General features: G+C 42.2%; 1 protein-coding gene across 2 annotated transcripts in view; it reads right to left on the bottom strand.

Moving 5' to 3' along the window:
• The window catches only part of LOC127008326 (sodium/glucose cotransporter 5-like), a 50,934-nt gene that overhangs the window by 9,543 nt on the left and 23,718 nt on the right, over positions 1 to 17,673 (bottom strand). The window contains exons 1-3 of one of the 2 annotated variants that reach the window (XM_050880211.1): positions 10,507 to 10,860; positions 919 to 990; positions 156 to 260 (exon numbers count right to left, since the gene is read on the bottom strand). In XM_050880211.1, the coding sequence (XP_050736168.1) occupies positions 156 to 260; positions 919 to 990; positions 10,507 to 10,653 (324 nt within the window). In that variant the 5' untranslated portion in view covers positions 10,654 to 10,860. Of the gene's footprint in view, positions 1 to 155; positions 261 to 918; positions 991 to 10,506; positions 10,861 to 17,673 lie in introns of those variants that run through there. The other variant, XM_050880210.1, reaches the window with a different exon arrangement.

Genomic DNA, 17,673 nt, shown 5'->3' with positions numbered 1-17,673 from the left:
AGAGAGAGAGAGAGCGCATCATGGAAGGTGACATAGTGAAGGCCAGTGGCAGTGTGTTTAGGTCATGGGCGAGAGAGGTGCTGCTGTTTAGGCCCGCCGCTGCCACACTACTACTACTACTACTACTACTACTACTATAACACTACTGCACTCACCGACTGCTCGAAGCCCGCTACGCCGATTCCTGAGGCCGCCCCGGATCCCGCCAGGCCGATGAAGTGCCCCGAGCCGATGTTGCTGGCGAAGAGGGACGCCCCGACCTGAAGGCAGACAAACATGGAAACATGGAATGACAGGCAATAGAAAGCTTATTTGCTCATTACAAGGTTGCGTGCTGTAGAGCCGTGACCTGCCTGACAGTCGCGTGGTGCCTGCAGATCAATTCAAAGCATTTCGGTGCGTATTTTTAGCTTACTCCTGTTGCCATGAAGTTACGGTCGATGAGATTTTTGAAGGAGTTGATGGTTTCTGAACTTACTACTTTAACAGGGAGGTCGTTCCAATGGCGTATGACTCAGAGATATACGGTTAGAGGCGAAGGGACGAAGGAGGGATGAGAGGAGGCCGTAGAGGTAGACAGAGACGGATAAAAGGAGAGGAAAGAGGGAAGGAGGGATGAGAGGAGGCCATGGAGGTAGGCAGAGACGGATAAAAGACGAGGAAAGAGGGAAGATGGGATGAGAGGAGGCCGTAGAGGTAGACAGAGACGAATAAAAGGGGAGGAAAGAGGGAAGGAGGGATGAGAGGAGGCCGTAGAGGTAGACAGAGACGGATAAAAGGAGAGGAAAGAGGGGAGGAGGGATGAGCAGACGAGACGGAAAGAGGAAGGGAGGAATCACACGGAAGGCCAGACACACAAACTCTATATGAACAAAGGCAGACGAGGGTAAAGGGGGGAGGGGTTGAGGGGATACTTACGGGGATCCAGTGCATGTTTCGCCCCCCGAGGAAGTACCCAGATGTGCTCCCTCGCTCGCTCCGCCATGATGACTGAAAAAGAGATGCGATAAATAAATAAACCCCAAAAAACTATGGTCTGTAATTACAACAAAGTATTACTATTATACAAAAGGGAAGAGTCAAGCGGATGGGCTAGTGTTGTTCTTTTCCAATTACTAATATTAATGTTCCATCCCTCCCCCAACACATATAAACGGACACACACTGACAACAACAACAACAACAAAATCTACACACACACACACACGCACTGACAACCCCCCCCCCCCACACACACACACATCAAGAAGAAAATTTCCACAACAATACAGTAATTTTAGTGTTGTGGTATCATTTCATTCACGGCCTAACAATGCATGAAACAAGGTTGCCATCCACTACATCTGTTTTCTCAGCACTGTCGTAATAGTAAATGTCAACCACTTCCTGCATGTCAGTGAAAAAAAACCTTGACTGTATTATTTCCTGAGTTATAAGAAAGTTTTCCTGTTTTAAGTGGTTTTTTTTTCTTTCGAGCAAGACCGAGGAAGGGCTCTGGTAGGCTATTCGGTACCAGCAATTAATGTTTTTCAGTTATAAGTTTCTCTATTATATCTAAGCTCTCACGAAGAACCACTTAAGTAAACAAAATCTCTAATGCAACATCTACCATATTTTATTTCCCTTTTCGTCCTCCTAACATCCTATTTTTTTCTTCTATATTTTCCTCTCCTTCCTATATCTAAACTCTCACGACGAACCACTAGAGTAAACAAAATCCCTAATGTAACATCTACCATATCGTATTTCCCTTTTCGTCCTCATAACACCCTATTTTTTTTCTTCTATATTTTCCTCTCCTTCCTATATCTAAACTCTCACGACGAATCACTAGACTTAGAGTAAACAAAATCTCTAATGTAACATCTGCCATATTTTATTTCCCTTTTCGTCCTCATAACATCCTATTATTGTTTTCTTTTCTATATTTTCCTCTCCTTCCTCCGCCTCCCTCCTTTCCCTACTCAACCTTCCTCTTCTTTCCCTGCCAAACGCCTCTCCATGAATCTCTTGAACCATGGCGGGAGTATAGTAGAGTATACCTCCCTCTCTCTTTATTCACCTCAGACCCTTCTCAAACATGCACGGGGTTCACAACTTAGGTTCATTCTGGTGGGGTAAGTTCGTTATACTCGGCCTCTTGCAGTTTCCCTATGTTCTCATGTTCTAATTTCTTACGCCTCTGTTACCACTCCGGACGCTCGTAACCTTGAGGATAATAACTTTTCCACATACTTCGCAATGCAGGTGTAGGAGTAGGGGAGGGGGGCTCAGCCGGAGGGGGAGGGGCTAAGCTGTGTTGATCTTTATGTAGTAGAAAGAGAGGAGGAAGGAATTCAAAATGCCATGTGAGAGTTGCATACGGGAGGAGGAAAGAGGAGATTAAGACAGGGAGGGAGGGAGAAAGGAGGAGGATAGAAGGGAAGAGGAAAACCGAAACAAAAACAAGAGAAAGATGAATGGATGTGAAGTTAGGGAGAAAAGAGAGAGAGAGAGAGAGAGAGAGAGAGAGAGAGACAGGGCCACAAAAACCCTTCTTATGCAGCTTTCACCCTTCACCATGGCAGAACGTATAGCGTCTCGGTGGGAGGGAGGGAGGGGTCAGTCAGTACTCCAGTAACATATGAGTGGTTGGTGACTGGACTATACAAAGGGGTAGAGATGAGTGGGGGGCAGGAGGGGGGCAAGGGGGGCGTGGTAATGCAGTACGACAATTTTAACGACCTTGGCAACGTTGACGCAACCTTAAGAAACCACATGTGAGTACGAGATTCCTAAACACAAAAGTCAAATCAGCTTAGTAACGTTGATTTGGGAATTGAAATAGAAAGATATATAGAAAAAAGAAGAAACAAAAGGGAGAGTAACGAAGTCTATAAACGTTGGATGAATGTATACTAAAACGTTTGTTGTGCTATTTTTTTCTAGGTTAACAAAAGCAAGCGAGCGGTACACACACACACACACACACACACACACACACACACACACACACACCCTGAGGCGGAAAACAAGGAAGGGAAGGAAGGCTGGCTGGAGGGGGGAAGGACGATGGGGGGGGAGAAGAGCGAGAGGAATGTGAAAGAAGGGTGCAGGTAGGGTGAGGGGGGAGGTGATTGCATTAGGGGTGGATGTGGGTGTACGGGAGGGTGAGGTAAAGGGAGGGAACATTAAACAGCTGGGGGATGGGGGAGTGAAAAAGGGAGGAGAGGAAGGAGGATAGAGAGAGATCAAGGGAGGCAGAGGAAAGAAATGAGAGAAAAAGAAGAGGGAGAGAAAGCTGGGATGGGAAATGGAGGGGAGGTAAGAAGGATAGAAGGATAGAGATCAAGGGAACAGATGGGATGGGTGTATGAGGGAGAGGAGGAGAGCGGAAAGGGAGGTGAGGTAAGGAGAGAGAGATTAAGAGATGGGGTAGGGAGGAAGGAAAGAAACGAAAGAGTGAAAACGAAGAGGGGGAGGAAGAAAAGGATGCACAAGAAAAGGAAAGAAAATGAATGAGATAAAGAGGGAGACAGAAAAATAAAGAGGGAAGAGGAGGAAGAGGAAGAGACGAAAAAATGAGAACAAAGAAAGCCAGGAGGAAGGGAAGCAAGGGGAAAGAATGAGAATGAATGAGACAGATAGATAGAAGGATAGATAAAAGAAAGGAATAGGGTTGAAAAAGATAGATAGACAAAGAGAAAAGGATAAGACTGAGATAGATAAATAGACAGATGAAAAGACAAAGAAAAAGGGAAAGGATTGAAAAAAAGTTGATAGATAGAGAAAATACTGAGATAGATAAACAGAGAGAAAAAGGAAAGGATCGAAATAGCTAGATAGAAATATACATAGACAGTTTAACAAAGAGAAAGGAAGAAGTAGGATATTGCATTCATTCGAGAGGGAGGTAAACTTCGAGGAAAACTTCTGCTGGACTTCCCCGAGACGTCACCACACACACACACACACACACACACACACCTCTTCCTGGAACTGATGTGGTGTAACAAATGCTGAACGAGTTACCACCACCAGCATGAACTCAAGATGTCCTATAGTGGGTACGTTTGTGAACCCCATGCATGTTTGAGAAGGGTCTTAGATGAATATAGAGAAAGGGAGAGGATTAAAAGACGGATAAATAGATAAATGGATAAAAAGGGAAAGAGCTGGAATATAAAGACAGTTGGTTAAAGAGGAAGGTAAACAGAAAGACAAAGAAAAGGAACGAAACAGAGGGATTTTTGCACGTTACTGAAGGAGGGACGGCCGGGTATTTTTCTACGCCAATGGAAACAACTCAAGGACATAAAAGGAAGCAAATAAAGGAAACAAGATGCATAATATCGTAAGGGAAATAAGGAATAGGCTAAAAATTCGTTACTCCATCGTCTGACACATCCATTACTTAGCCTACTGAAGAAAAGACAGCCAGTTATTTTTATACGCCAATGGAGGTCTGAGTTCGTATATAGAATGATATAAATAAACTACAGGGCTCAGAAATCAGTGTGTTCATGCAGAATATAAATGGAATTGTGTATAAACGATAAAAAAATGACAGAAAATAAATGTTAAGGAGGGCGGTGTTCTGGGGCGGATGTTAAATACTACTGATGGTGCCGCGCGCGACTCTATTCTGCAGGAGTTATTGTGATATTATGAAAAGTGTTTGTGGTTTGTACTGTAATTTGATAAGGTTTTAAGTATGGAGAGATATGCTGTAATATAAAGGGTTTGAGTTAGTGTTATCATTTTATCGTACTCAAAACATCATATTGATCAGTTCCAGGCTACAAAACTCTCCTACCCTCACAGATAACGAGATTCCAGTTAGTTATTGATAAAAGCGCTACTTATTGGTGTTTGTTTGCGATAGCTGTGAGTCAGAAACCGGAAAATACAGTGTGCTGAGTGGCTGAGTACGATAATTTGGTAACGCTGGTCTGAGTCCGTCTAAATTATATAAATGACAGAATATATAAACTCATCAGTGTATAAACGATGAAAAATGACAAAATATAAACGAAACAGTCTTTAGATGATACACACACACACACACACACACACACACACACGAAGCAGACACGTGGTCGACAGATCATTACTTCGAGCAGCGTTTATGTTACTGAGAAAGATAGATAGATAGATAAATAGATAGATAGATAGAAAGAGAGCGAGAGAGAGATAACAACCACCATAAATCTCTCTCAATCCCAGTAACCATAACGACCCTTCAACACCATCGTCACCCAACCCTGCTTCCCCTCTGCCTCCTCATCCGTCCTTCCATTCACCCACAACACCATCAACATCAAAAATAACAACAACAACATGAATAACAACTTCAACTGAGCTCCTTCCGTTGTAAAAAATATATATGAAGAAATAAGAAGAGCAATAATAATAATAATAATAATGATGATGATGATGGTGATGATGATACTATTACTACTACTACCACTACTTCTGTTCATCCTCCTTCTACTACTACTACTAGCTACTACTTATACACACACACACACACACACAGGAAATGGGTTAGGTTCTCGGAGACAGGAAAGAACGGACGAGCCGCCGCTGACGTCATCATACCGAGCGGTGGAAGTGACGTCACAGCGCAGGAGAACGACAACAACAGATGATCACCAAACGTTTGCGGTGTTTATCGGTATCATTAACGTTTTTTTTATTTCCTTCTTCCTTTTTCCTTCCCCCCACTCCTTTTCATATCCTCCTTCATCTTTCTTTATTTATTCCTTCCTCCTCCCTTTCGTGTGCTCCCTCCTCCTTCCTTCGTTAGATATATGGAAAGAGAGATAGATAGACAGACAGAGACAGAGATAGACAGAGTAGTAGTAGTAGTAAATACCAGAGAAAGAAAGAGTGATAGAAAGGGAGGAATGCAAGAAGGAAGGAAAGGAAGGAAGGGGGGAAGGGAAGGAGGGAAGGGAAGAGGAAGGGAGGTATATAATTTTTACAATTTTTCACCTTGTTTTTGTTATTGTTGCTGCTGTTGTTGTTGTTGACGATGACTTGTAGTTTTGATTATAGTGTTGAAAAAAAGAAAAAGAAAAAGGTGTGTGTGTGTGTAGGGGAAGGGGTCAAATACGTGTGTGTGTGCGTGTGTGTGTGTGTGTGCGTGTGTGTGTGACCTTGGCGCGGAATGACCCGGGTGTCCTTCGCTACGAAAAAAAATATAAAAATTGTATGGCCCTACGCATTTTTTTCTCTTCTTTCTCACGCTACACCCCCCCCTCCACCACCATCACCCCCACTACCACTAACAACAACAACACTACCACCACCATCATCATCACCCCCACCACCACTAACAACAACACTACCACCATCATCATCACCCCCACCACCACTAACAACAACAACACTACCACCACCATTACCATCATCATCACCACCAGTAACAACAACAACACTACCACCACCACCACCATCACCACGACCATCAGTATCACCATTCTTATTATCCTTACGACACATCATCACTACCATCATCACCATCACCACTAGTCATCGTCATTACCACTACTACCACTACTACTACTACTACTAACAGCACCACCAAGAAGAAGAAGAAGAGGAGGAGGAGGGGAGGACTCTTATATTCAATTTCATCTTCTTGTTATTATTGTTGATGTTGCTTCTGCTGATGTTGTTTACGAAGAAGAGAAAGAACAAGAACAACATTAACATCACTACCACCCTCAACATCCAAAGAAGAACAACGACATCACCACCACCACCCTCAACATCCCAAACAACAACAACAACAGCAAAGATAACTCACCACCGAGCTATAAAAGTTTTGTCACACTTTTCACCTCACGACCTGACCTGAACGAACATGACCTTGTAGCATACTTTTATTAATTAACCTTTACCTCATTCCGACACACGTTCCTTCCCTCCCACACACACACACACACACACACATACACACATCTATAAATGCATAAAGGGAGGTATGTGTGTGTGTGTGTGTGTACGTAAATATGTGCACACTCATACACTTCACCATACGTACACATAAACATCCCTTCGTCCTGTGTGTGTGTGTGTGTGTGTGTGTGTGTGTGTGTGTGTGTGTGTGTGTGTGTGTGTGTGTGTGTGTGTGTGTGTTCCGGAAATGGTTTTAAGAAATGCCTCCTGTCGTAAATCACTTTTTTTATATATATATATTTTCGTTTTATAGACAAGTTGAAATAAAAATGCAAAAATATATATGATAGAAAAACTGTATATGTAAATCTGTTTCCTTAGTATACTTAAATGAAAAAAAACTATATATTTACCTCAATCTATCTATCTGTCCATCTATCTATCAATATATTCAACTATCCATCTATCTGTCTGCTTTAAGTCATATATTATTCTAGTTTAGTTTTATAGACAATGACAAATTAAAACAGAAATGCTCATAAATGTGATAGAAAAAATGGTTAACATGTTTTCTTTTTTATTTAAGCGATTTAAAAGACAGCATATTTACTCCTTAATCTATCTACCTATCCATCTATCTATCCTTTCTTCCTTCAATTCTTTCCCTTCTATCATTCTTCCTTTTGTTTCTCTTGTTCTTTTACTACTACTACTACGACTACTACTACTACTCTCCCTCCCTATCTATCATTCAATCTATCTAACTATCCTTCCTCTCGTTCTTCCCGCATTCCTCTCTTGCTAACACTCTATACCGTTTCTTTCTCTTATTTCTATTTTGTTTTACTACTACTACTACTACTACTACTATTATACTACTACAACTACCTCTCTCCCTCCTTATCTATCTATCTATCTCTGTGTGTGTGTGTGTGTGTGTGTGTGTGTGTGTGTGTGTGTGTTGCAGCGGGGACAAACACCAAACACGTACCATCACCAGACGAAACAATCAAAGGGCCGAGTTGGAGCGAACCGAACCGGACCTGCAGCGACTCTTACGTCATTACCTTGTTGTTATAGTCTCTTCGGCAGTGTTCTCTCTCTCTCTCTCTCTCTCTCTCTCTCTCTCTCTCTCTCTCTCTCTCTCTCTCTCTCTCTCTCATTGTCTTGCGTAATTAGCATCTTTATATTGCAACGCCAGCGGGTCGTGAAATATGTATGTATGTGTGTGTGTGTGTGTGTGTGTGTGTGTGTGTGTGTGTAATTTTGCGTCAAAGCCTCTGCTGTTACTGAAAGACCAAACAACAAGAAATAAAAACAACAACAATAACAATAATAATGATAATGATAATAATAATAATAATAACTTTTAGCATCAGTAACCTAAATCAACATTATTATCTGAGGAAAATATATGACCTCTTTTTTTCTTTCTATTTTTTATTTTATTTTATTTACTTTTGTTACCAAGAAACACACTGGTCGGTATGATAAGACATTCAGTTCTCACATCAACTATACTAAAGGTCAAAGAAGGGGTCAAACAGGTTCTAATGAGTGTTTCTTTAGGTTGATGGTACAGAGGAAGGGTCAAACTACCATCAGGGCCATAAAACTACTCCTGGAAATGCCCAAAACTCCTACGAAAGCCTTGGTGAATATGTGAACTTGCCATAAAACTACCCCTGGAAATGCCCAAAACTCCTACAAAAGCCTTGGTGAATATGTGAACTTGCCATAAAACTACCCCTGGAAATGCCCAAAACTCCTACGAAAGCCTTGGTGAATATGTGAACTTGCCATAAAACTACCCCTGGAAATGCCCAAAACTCCTACGAAAGCCTTGGCAATTATGTGAACTTGCCATAAAACTACCCCTGGAAATGCCCAAAACTCCTACGAAAGCTTTGGCAAATGTGTGAACTTGCCATAAAACTACCCCTGGAAATGCCCAAAACTCCTACGAAAGCCTTGGTGAATATGTGAACTTGCCATAAAACTACCCCTGGAAATGACCAAAACTCCTACAAAAGCCTTGGTGAATATGTGAACTTGCCATAAAACTACCCCTGGAAATGTCCAAAACTCCTACAAAAGCCTTGGTGAATATGTGAACTTGCCATAAAACTACCCCTGGAAATGCCCAAAACTCCTACAAAAGCCTTGGTGAATATATGAACTTGGGTGACGAAATGTTTTAAAATAAGACCCCATATACCAAACATAGATAGCCTCGTTATGAAACCCCATACAGAACAGGACAAGTGACTCCGCATAAATCAATAGGCTAACTAATCCAGTATATTCTGCCTTTCCCTTGAAGACACCACGACCTCCCCAATACCTGTTCATGGCTGTGCATTGTGTTGGTGGTTCGAGTGTGGAAAACAAGCATTGGGGCGTGAGTGAGAGAATGGTTGAGTTAAAATAAGCGTGTGGCGGATAAAAAGGTTTGAGAGCCGTATTCTAAAACATTTTGAGGTCCAAGCATATATTTGACAAGGCTTTCCTAGCAGTTGTGGGCATTTCCAGGGGCAGTTTTAAGACCCTGGTGGTAGTTTGACCCTTCTTCTGTACCATGAACCTAAAAGCAACACTCATTAGAACCCGACTGATCTCTTTTTTGGCCTCTGGAAATAGTTGATTCGAGAGGCGGGAGCAAACATTTGACAAGGCTTTCCTAGGAGTTCGGGGCATTTCCAGGGGCAGTTTTAAGACCCTGGTGGTAGTTTGACCCTTCTTCTGTACCATGAACCTAAAAACAACACTGATTAGAACCCGACTGATCTACTTTTTTGACTTTGGAAATACATAGTTGATTTGAGAGGCGGGAGCGTGATATTCTTCAACATTTCGTCCCCCAATTAAACACCCATTTGACAAGGCTTTCCTAGGAGTTCGGGGCATATCCAGGGGGAGATTTATGACCCTGGTGGTAGTTTAACCCTTCTTCTGTAGCATGAGATTAAGAAAACACTAAATTAGAACTCGATTGATCTCTTTTTGGACTTTGGAAATACGTAGTTGATTTGAGAGGCGGGACCGTACGTGTGATATTCTTAAACATTTCGAGGCACAAGAACACCCATTTGACAAGGCTTTCCTAGGAGTTGTGGGCATTTTCAGGATAATTTATGTTAGTGGACGAGACGGAAAGAGAAAGTGAGGGTGAATGAGACTGTGTGTGTGTGTGTGTGTGTGTGTGTGTGTGTGTGTGGATGTGCGTGTGTGGAATGACCTTGCGGGGACCTTTAGTGTTCTGGCAGGAGGAGAAATATAAGGTTTCGTTGAATAGTTTCTTTCTTGACAAAATTCCATGGTTAGAATTTCAGGCCACGCATCGGTGAGAGGCGTAACGAAACCCTACTATTACCTACTACTACTACTACTACTACTACTACTACTACTACTACTACTACTATTACTACTACTACTACAAAAATTACACTAATATCTTACTTATTTTCATGTCTTTTTCCTCATTATTTTTGGGCGATCTTTTTCACCCCCATCTGTACACCCCCACACCCACACTACACCCCACACACCTACACTTCCACCCCCACACTCCCTCACACCCACCCCCCCTCCTCCCCCCCTAACCCACACCCAGGTACTCACAAACAGGCCCACGGCGAGGACGAAGACGAAGTATAACACAATCACAATTATGTCCGGTATCCCGAGAGTGGACACGCCGTCACTGCCTCCATATCCACCGTCCTCCCCCAACACATCCTCCAGCGCCATCGTCGTCGTCTCCGCCATGGCCACACGCTCAAGACCCCACCAGCAGCGAGGAGCGAGTGAGTCAAGGTAGGAGGCAGAGGTGCGGTATAGGTCCTCCTTCCGCACCGGCTTGTGACACACTGACGGGAAGAAGATTTTAACCGCGATACGTTGTTGCCGCTGGTGCGTTGGTGGTTGGGTTGGTTGATCCTTGGTCCTCCGCCCTCCCTCCCCCCCGGCGGTGGATTAGATGCAGCACCTGTGGCCTGGATGGGAGTTGAGGTCTCCTAATTGAAGCTCCTCCTCCTCCTCCTCCTCCTCTTCTTCCTTCCTCTCCTCTCTCCTCCCTCTCTTCTGTCCATTCCTTCCCACCACACCCATCTTTTCCTCAATCGCTTTTTCCTCCTCCTCCCCATTCCTCCTCCTCCAACCTCTCTCTCTCTCTCTCTCTCTCTCTCTCTCTCTCTCTCTCTCTCTCTCTCTCTCTCTCTCTCTCTCTCTCTCTCTCTCTCTCTCTCTCTCTCTCTCTCTCTCTCTCTCTCTCTCTGTATGTGTGTGTGCGTATGTGAGTGCATGCGTGTGTGTGTGTGTTGGCGGGTACAGGTGAAAGTGACCGTCACACCGTCACACGCCACACCTGCAACCGAGAAGGTGCGGCGAGGTGGTGGCAGGTGGCGGGCGGGTCGAGCCAGGCAATCTTGATCTTGATGTCACAGGAGGTAGGAGGTCTGGGTCTCGGTTGGTCTTCGTCGTTGTGGCTATACTGATTGATTGATTGATTGATAGTTTATTGTTGCAGGAGCCTTGTCAAACTATCACTAGGCTCATGAAACTACCCCCCATGGAAATACTAACACACAACCTCTACGAAAGCCTTGTCAATCTATTACTAGGCTCATAAAACTACCACCATGGAAATACTAACACAACAACCTCTACGAAAGCCTTGTCAAATTATCACTAGGCTCATAAAGCTACCCCTAAATGGAAATACTAACACAACAATCTCTACGAAAGCCTTGTCAAATTATCACTAGGCTCATAAAGCTACCCACCATGGAAATACTAACACAACAACCTCTACGAAAGCCTTGTCAAACTATCACTAGGCTCATAAAGCTACCCCCATGGAAATACTAACACAACAACCTCTACGAAAGCCTTGTCAAATTATCACTAGGCTCATAAAACTACCCACGTTGGAAATAGTCCGAAATACCAACACAGTACAAGCCCCCGAAATGTTTGAAAATATGAGTGTGAGAAAACATATTATACTTATACTACTTATGCTATACCATACTTATACTACCAATACTATAGTCATACTTAATAGGGGTGGTGGAAGACCTGCCTTGGAATATATGTAAGCGTCTCCCCTTTAAGTTATAGCAGAAGAAAACTAAAATCCTTAATGGGAAACTATAGTATATTTCCGCCTTCTACAGATAAGCTATAAGAGATGGATTGCTTGGTTATTTTATCGATGGAAAAAATAAACAAATAAGACAAAGGAAATAGAAGGTGCTGGTTGTTACGATGTCATGATAATATTATAGAAAAGAACAGGAAGTGAAAATATATGAAGTCTTGCAAATATAGGGAAAGCAAAGAAAGGAAGAGAAAGAGAAAGAAATGAAGGAAGGAAAGAAGGAAGGATGGAAGGAAAGGAAAGCATAGAAAAAAAGAGAAATGCAAGGAGGAAAAGGAGAAGGAGATGAGAGCTAAGAAGGAGGAAAAATGAGGTCTTGCAAATATGAAAGGGAATAGAGAAGAAGAGAATAGAAAGAAATGAAGGAAAGTAAGAAGGAAGGATGGAAGGAAAGGAAAGCGTAGAAAAAAGAGAAATACAAGGAGGAGAAGGAGAAGGAGATGAGAGCTAAGGAGGAAAAATGAGGTCTTGTAAATATGAAAGGGAAAAGAGAAGAAGAGAATAGAAAGAAATAAAGGAAGATAAGAAGAAAAATAAAGAGGAAAGAGAAGGGAGGAAGGAAAAGAGCCAGGGAAGTGAAATAAATATGGTCTTGCAAATAGGAAAAGGAAGAAAGGAAGAGAATGAAAAGAAATGAAGTAAGGAAGGAAAGGAGGACGCAGAGGAAAGAGAAATGAAGGAAAGGGAGAGAAGGGAAGGAAATAAAGAACAAATAAGGTGAAAAAATATGAGGTCTTGTAAATAAAAAAGGAGGAAAAGGAAGAGAAAATAAAGAAATAAAGAAAGATAAGAAAAGAAAACACAGAGGAAAGATAAATGAAGGGAAGGAAATAAGAACAAATTAGTGAAAAAAAAGGTCTTGTAAATAGGAAAGAGGAAGAAAGGAAGAGATAGAAAGAAATGAAGGAAAGAAAAACGGGAAGAAAGGGAGGCAAGAAAACTGCATGAAAGGGAAGGAGAGAGGAGAGAAAAAAAAAATGAGGTGGTGGTAGTGTTGTTGTTGTTGTTGTTGATGTTGATGTTGTTGTTGTTGTTGTTGTTGTTGTTGTTGTTGTTGTTGTTGTTGTTGTTGTTGTGCCCTTGACCTAGTTCCCTCGCCTTCAATAAAGATACAATAAATAAATAAATGAATAAACAAACAAATCAAAGTTAAACAAATAGATAAATCGATTCTTTTCCAATAGATATTTATAATGAAAAGCAAAAAAAAAAAAAAATCTTGCTGGTCATCGCTTATCGTGGGTGTAGATGACGAGGACGAAGAAACCAAAAGGAGGAGGAGGAGGAGGAGGAGGAGGAGGAGGAGTATCTGAGAAGAAACTCGTAATGGAGAGGAAGAATAATGAAATGTACGATGGAATGCAAAAAAAAAAAAATCAATATGTGTGTGTGTGTGTGTGTGTGTGTGTGTGTGTGTTACCCCACCTACCCCACCTACCCCCCTCCACACACACACACACACACACACACACACACACACACACACAATAACATGCGGGGAGGAGGAGGAGGAGGAGGAGGAAGCAAGCCATGTGAACGGAACTGTGTAAACCGCATCGCAATAAAAGAAATCACAGGAATAATAAGAAGAAGAGAGATTAAGGTTATGCGAGTTACTGAGACATGGCGGACAGATAGACAGAGGCATATAGATAGATAGATTTATTATTTATTTATTTTTTACAGGAAAGGAGACAGTTTAAGGGCGTGAAAAAAAAACAATAATGAAAAAAAAAAGCCCGCTACTTACTGCTTCTGAATAGAGTACAGAGGAGTGGCCAAAAAGATGGATAGATTAGATAGATTAGATAGATAGAGAAACCAATAGTAGACAGCTGGATAGTTCATAAATCACACTAAGCAATACTAACATACCAACAATTATACTTACATGCATACTAACAGGAATAACCAAAAGAAAAAAAACAATAACAAGAAGAGTAGCTTGTGAACGTTACTGACACAATACAACATAAGCCTCATAAATCACACTAAGCAATACTAACATACTAACAATTATACTTACATGCATACTAACAGGAATATCCAAAAGAAAAGAAAAACAATAGCGAGAAGAGTATAGCTTGTGAACGTTACTGACACAACTCAACACAACATAGGCCTATAACATTACAAGACAACACAGCAGACCTACGACAACGCAACACAAGACAGCCCTAAAACAACAACACCAGACGAGACAACACAAACCTATAAGAACAACACAAGCCTCCCTCGAAACACACAGTAATGCAAGAGTTAGCCAGTGCGTTCATTCCTTCATCCCTTTCAATAAACTTGTCAATCAATCAAGCCTTCAATAAAGATAAAATAAATAAATAAATGAATAAACAAACAAATCAAAGTTAGACAATAGATAAATCGATTCTGGAACCTCTGGAAAAAAAAACATTAAAATGCCTTTCCCTGTGTTGTTTATTTTTTCATTGTTTATTTTTTCTTAATACAACTAAAACACCTCAATCGTGGACTTAACTAAACTTGATCACACACACACACACACACACACACACACACACACACACACACACACACACACACACACACACACACACACACACACACACCACAAAAAATGATCATGTTTGCACTTATTTCCCGCGGGTGAAGAGAGAAACAACCTCACAGTCTTCAAAGCCTAGTCTTCCCTCCTCCTCCTCCTCCTCCTCCTCCACTCCACTCCACTCCACTCCTTCCTTCTCTCCACCCATCTTTACTCTTGTCGATCATCTCCTCCACCTATTTCTTCTCCCTTCTCCTCTTCCTCTCTTTATTAATCTTCTCTATTCTATTCTTCTTTTTCGTTCACCTATTCTTTTTCTATTCTTTATTATGTTTGTCTTCTTTTTCTTCTTCTTTTTTCCTCTTCTTTCCCTTCTACCGTTTATATTACTTTCTCTTCCCTTCCTTTCTTTCCTCTTCCATCTACTTCTCCCCCCCTCCTCTTCCTCTCTTTCTTAACCTTCTCTTTTCCTCTCTTCTTTCCCGTTCATCCATTCTTTTTCCATTCTTTACTATGTCTGTCTTCTTTTTCTTCTTATTTTTCCACTTCTCTCTTCCTCCTATCATCTACATTACTTCTTTATCCTTTCATTCCATTCCTGATTTCGTTCTTCCTCTATTTGCCCTTCCCTTCCTTTCTTTTCCTTTTCTCTCCTTTCCTTCCTTATCACGATCTTCTCTCCACACGTTTCCGTCTCTTTCATCTTCCTTCCTTCTCCTTGATTTCCCGTTATTGTCCCCTCTTCTTCCTTCTCTTTTTCTGCCTTTTCTTCTTGGCCATTTCGTCTAATTCAGGTTTTCCGTTTCTTTTCATATTCTACTTATTTTTCACGCCTCCATTTAATTCTTCTTTTTTTTTTTGCCCCTCTTTCCCCTCCCCTCCTCTCTTACACACTCACTCCAATCTCCTTCCTTCTCTAATCTTTCTTACTCTCTTTTTCTCCTCCTTTTTTTCTCCTCTTAGCTCGAGGCCTCATTTTTTCATAGTCTATCATCGTTGCTGTCTCCTACTCCGTTTTCTTTTTTGATTTTTTGCCGTTATCTGTTTTTTTATTTATTTGTCTGTCGAAGTGCGGATCTCTCTCTCTCTCTCTCTCTCTCTCTCTCTCTCTCTCTCTCTCTCTCTCTCTCTCTCTCTCTCTCTCTCTCTCTCTCTCTCTCTCTCTCTCTCTCTCTCTCTCTCTCTCTCTCTCTCTCTCTCTCTCTCTCTCTCTCTCTCTCTCTCTCTCTCTCTCAATCCAACACACTCATATCATTCTTTTCTTAATACTTGGAACATTGCATTTTTTCACTCCTCCTCCTCCTCCTCCTCCTCCTCCTCCTCCTCCTCTGGGATCGCTGTACAGGAATATCTCGGCTTTCAATCTCCTCGGCGCACACTCGAATGCAAATAGCGTCGCCGTGGTGTGCTAGGGGAAAATATTTTAATTCTGTGGCGGTGGGATGCGTTAGCTGTCTGGGTGGATGGAAGGATGGGGGGAGGGGGAAGTGGAAGGGAGTGGAGGAGTGGGAAGGAGTGGGAAATGGGGGGTAGGAAGTTGAAAGGGGGAAGGAGGAGGAGGGGGAGAAATTGGGGGTACGTGGGGGAGGTGGAGGAGGAAGGGGAAGGGGTAGGGGGGGTTGAAGGAGGGAGAAGGAAATAGGAGGAGGAGGAGGAGGAAGAGGAGGGAAGGGGAATGGGAGATGTGGAGGAGTGAAGGTGGAAATTGTAGGGGGAATAGGAAGAGAAAGTGGTGGAGAAAGGGGAGGAGGAATGAGGAAGAGGAAGAGGGAGGAAGGGGAATGGGAGAGGTGGAGGAGTGTAAGGGGAAGTTGTAAGGGGAATAGGAAGAGAAAGTGGAGGAGAAAGGGGAGGAGGAATGAGGAAGAGGGAGGAAGAAGGGGGGGATGGGGTGTAGGTAGGGAAGGTGGGGAGGGGTTGAGAGGGGGTGATGGAGGGGTGGGGGGAATGGGGTTGATGGGGGGAAGGAAATAGGGAGGGGGAGGAGGAAGTGAGGGGAATGGGGTTGATGTGGGGAAGGAAATAAGGCGGGGGAGGGGAAAGTGGGGGGAAGGTGGGGAGGGAAGATAGGGGAGGAAGAGGAGGAGGAGAAGGAACAAATAAAGGGAGAAGAACAAAGAAGTGGAATAAGAACAAAAAGAACAAGAAGAACAAGAAGAACAAGTAAACAGAAGAGCTCACCATCACGACCATCAACAACAACAACAACAAAAAATATGGAGAAGAAGAAATAGGAAGAAGAGGAAGAAAAAAAAGAAAAAAAAAACAATAAAAGAATAAAAACAATAACAGGAGGTACATGAGGAAGAGTTACAACAATAATGACAACAATAATAATAAAAACAAAGAGATGAAGGAATAGAAGAAGAAGGAAGAAGAGGAAGACAAAGAAGAAAAAGAGGAAACAAAAACAAAAAGAAAAACAATAACACAATAAATACATGGAGAAGAATTATCGTACATCACCAACAACAATGACAACAACAACAATAACAAAGGGAGGAAGAAGAAAATATGGAAGAAAAAGAAGAACAAGAAAAAGAAAGAACAAGAAGAACAATATCAAAAAGAACATAAAGAAGACATGCGTTATCTGTCTGTCTGGTAGGTGGAGGAAGGGGGGGAGGAGGAGGAGGAGGAGGAGGAGGAGGAGGAAGAGAAGAAAAAGAAGAACAAGAAAAAGAAAGAACAAGAAGAACAATATCAAAAAGAACATTAAGAAGACATGCGTTATCTGTCTGTCTGTCTGGGAGGAGGACGAAGGGAGGGGAGGAGGAGAAGGAGGAGGAGGAAGAGAAGAAAAAGAAGAATAAATAAATAAAGAACAAGAAGAACAATATCAAAAAGAACATTAAGAAGACATGCGTTATCTGTCTGTCTGTCTGGGAGGAGGACGAAGGGAGGAGGAGGAGGATGAGGAGAAGGAAGAGAAGAAAAAGAAGAAGAAATAAAGAAAGAACAAGAAGAACAATATCAAAAAGAACATTAAGAAGACATGCGTTATCTGTCTATCTGGGAGGAGGACAAAGGGGGGGGAGGAGGAGGAGGAGGAGGAGGAAGAGAAGAAAAAGAAGAAGAAATAAATAAAGAACAAGAAGAACAA

The sequence above is a fragment of the Eriocheir sinensis genome, chromosome 37 (assembly GCF_024679095.1).
Source record: "Eriocheir sinensis breed Jianghai 21 chromosome 37, ASM2467909v1, whole genome shotgun sequence".
Classification (NCBI taxonomy): Eukaryota; Metazoa; Arthropoda; class Malacostraca; order Decapoda; family Varunidae; genus Eriocheir; species Eriocheir sinensis.
The sequence above is the reverse complement of the archived record's forward strand: the minus strand, read 5'-3'. Positions and strand labels throughout refer to the sequence as shown.